The following is a 2,960-nucleotide window of genomic DNA, read 5'->3' on the forward strand; positions in this document are numbered from 1 at the left end:
TATATCTGAGAACGCAACATCCTACCCGTAATTTATGGAGTAAATAATTTATTTCCCTAAAAACACCATATCTTACCGTTAAGTTATAGTGTGAAAGGCCTATATATCTTAAAACGCAACATCTTATCTGTATGTTATTGAGTAAATATCCTGTTTTTCTAACACACAATATCTTACCGGTAAGTTATAGTGTAAAAGGCCAATATATATCTGAGAACGCTACATCTTACCCGTAATTGATGATGTAAATACCTTATTTTTCAAAAAAATAACATATCTTACCGGTAAGTTATAGTGTAAAAGGCCTATATATATGAGAACGCGACATCTTGCCCGTAATTTATGGAGTAAATTACATATTTTTTCTAAAAACACCATATATTACCGCGGGAAATAGCTTAAAATGATACCCATTTCATAATTTTAACTAAAAATACCACCCCTTCCCAATTTTTGTACAACTATCACCTATAAATATAAAATTATTGTACCCTTATTGCTGATTTTTCACAAGTTCAGAAATTTGTTCTGTTCTCTTAGCTCACACAGCTCTCTCTCTCTCTCTGGCACAACTCGCTTTCTCTTTGGTAGCTGTCTATCACAGCTCTGTGGGTCTCTCTTGGCTCTCTCTATCTTGGCTCTCTCTCTCTCTCTAGCACAACTCTCTGTCTCTCTCTTTGCTCTCTTTCTCATAGCGCAGCCGTTTATCTCTGTAGCTTCGTTATCTCTTTCTCCCCTATTCGATCTGTTGTCTCTGTTTGGAATCGCGAACCCTTCCCTTTAGCTATGTCTTCTGAATAGCTGCTTGCAACCTTGAAGCTCTAGTGGATTGCCGACCCCGAAAAGGTAGTGTTGATGGTTATTTTGTTAATATCAGTGGGATTATGTGAAATGAGTTATAGTTTGATTGTTTGGGTTTGTGTTAAATTCGTTTTGGCTTTAATGTCTTTGGGTTAGGTTTTGTTGAATATTCATGCTCATTCATCTGGGTTTGTACCAATTCCATTTAGATTGGTCTGGATATGTGAATCTTGAAACTTGGGATTTTCCATTTGATGTAGTAGATCTGTATAGTGTGATTCTGATGTGTTACTAGTGTACTGTGGTTGTGTTCCTCTTATTTTACAGTCGTATTGCTGTTATATTGCTATTATAGTGCCTCTATATTGCTCCTATATTTCATTATATTGTGGTTATATTGCTATTGTATTGTATGTTTATTGTGGTTATATTATTGTGTTAATGAAATGTTGTTTTGTCATGGTCAGAAATGGAGACAATTGTTATTCTCGTGTGCTACAATGGAAAATGGGTCACCTCGAAGAAGATGTGCAAATACGAAGGGGGTGACTCAAAAGGCTTAATAGTTCCACGGACCATCAAATTTGCTGAACTGTTGGACCGTGTGCATCAGATTGGTAATACAAACATCAGGGAAGACAAGATTTGCTTAAAATTCTCAGTTTTGGTGGCCTCGAATGAGTGGAAGCACATAAAGATTGAGGACGATGATGATGTCAATTTTTTTTATGAAGTACAATTTCGAGGTAACACCTTCAAAACTAGCTCCCTTACTCGTGAGTATAGAAGATAAAGGACTGACAAATGATGTAGTTCATAGTATGCATATCACGACAGATAGTAGTCGGATGGGTCATTCTTCAGTTGCCATTGTTGAAAGCAATGAAGTAACTTGGAATAATACAAATGTCACTGATTTGGGAGGTGAAGTAGGGACAGATTTTATGGATATGATTGATTTTAGCGAGGTGGAGGAGATGCATGGTGGTGATAATGGTACTGAAAGAAATGAAGTGTCAGTGTACTCTGCCCCTCCTAATTTGGGGTGCTTGAACACAGCTGCCCAGTTGCCAAAAATGCGTTTAGGAGGAGAATCTGAACCCACTCGTCAACATTATTGGAGTCAAATGGGTGAAAAAAATCGGTATAATGCAGTCGGTGTAAAAGATGAAGAAGCATATTTGGACAGCGGGTTTTCACGAAGCGATTGGAATCCGAAAATTACAGTTGGGCAAATTTTCTCTAGTAAGAAAACATTGTTGACGGAGTTACGGTTGACGGCATTAAGAGGCCACTTTGAATTTAAGGTGCAATTCTCTTGCACTAAGAGGTTGCTTGTGGTTTGTTGTCAACGTCCATGCCCATGGCGGGTCCGAGCATCGAGAATTGGAGAATACAGCTTCATGATTGTGAGGTGTACAACTGTCCATGAATGTGATTTGAGGTTTGTAAGTGACAAGCATCGTCAAGCAACCGCAGCACTTGTAGCCAGTTCACTTAAAAGGAAGTTGAAGGATTGTCGGACAATATACACACCAAGTGACATTATGAGAGATGTGAAACACAACTTTGGTTGCACCATCCATTATTCGAAAGCTTGGAAAGCAAGGGAGTTAGCTCTATTGTCCATTAGAGGATCAACGGAGGAGGCATATTATATCCTTCCAGCTTATTGCTATGAATTGGAGCGTATGAATCCCGGCACAAAAACTGACATCCGAACTGATGAGAACAATCACTTTGTGTATTTATTTATGGCGGTTGGCGCATGTATTAGAGGGTTCCGTTCTTCCATGCGCCCAGTTATAGCCGTGGATGCCACTCATTTAAAATCCAAGTACAAGGGTGTTATGTTTGTAGCAAATGCATTCGATGGTAATCGAAATATATATCCTCTTGCTTTTGGGATCGGGGATTTGGAGACGGATGCATCATGGCATTGGTTTTTCACTAAACTTCATGAAGCCATTGGTGAGTGTCCCAATCTTGTTATTATTTCTGATCGCAATGTTAGCATAGAGAATGTGTGGAACAAAATTTTTCCAACTGCACAACATGGCATATGCTTTTATCATATGAAGGGGAACATGAAACGCACTTTCAAGTTGAAAAAGCGTGATCACATACTTATGCACTTTGAGAAGGCTGCGAAATCTTAT

At 38.6% G+C, this 2,960-nt stretch overlaps 1 protein-coding gene across 1 annotated transcript; it reads left to right on the forward strand.

Moving 5' to 3' along the window:
* Nucleotides 1-1,877: 1,877 nt before the first annotated feature.
* On the forward strand, nucleotides 1,878-2,772 carry LOC117629183 (the record flags this gene model as incomplete). The annotated part of the gene is made up of 1 exon (XM_034361686.1): nucleotides 1,878-2,772. A coding segment is annotated over exon 1 (895 nt), but the record flags the coding sequence as incomplete, so codon positions are not given.
* Nucleotides 2,773-2,960: the final 188 nt, after the last annotated feature.

Source organism: Prunus dulcis, chromosome 5 (genome assembly GCF_902201215.1).
Source record: "Prunus dulcis chromosome 5, ALMONDv2, whole genome shotgun sequence".
Taxonomy (NCBI): Eukaryota; Viridiplantae; Streptophyta; class Magnoliopsida; order Rosales; family Rosaceae; genus Prunus; species Prunus dulcis.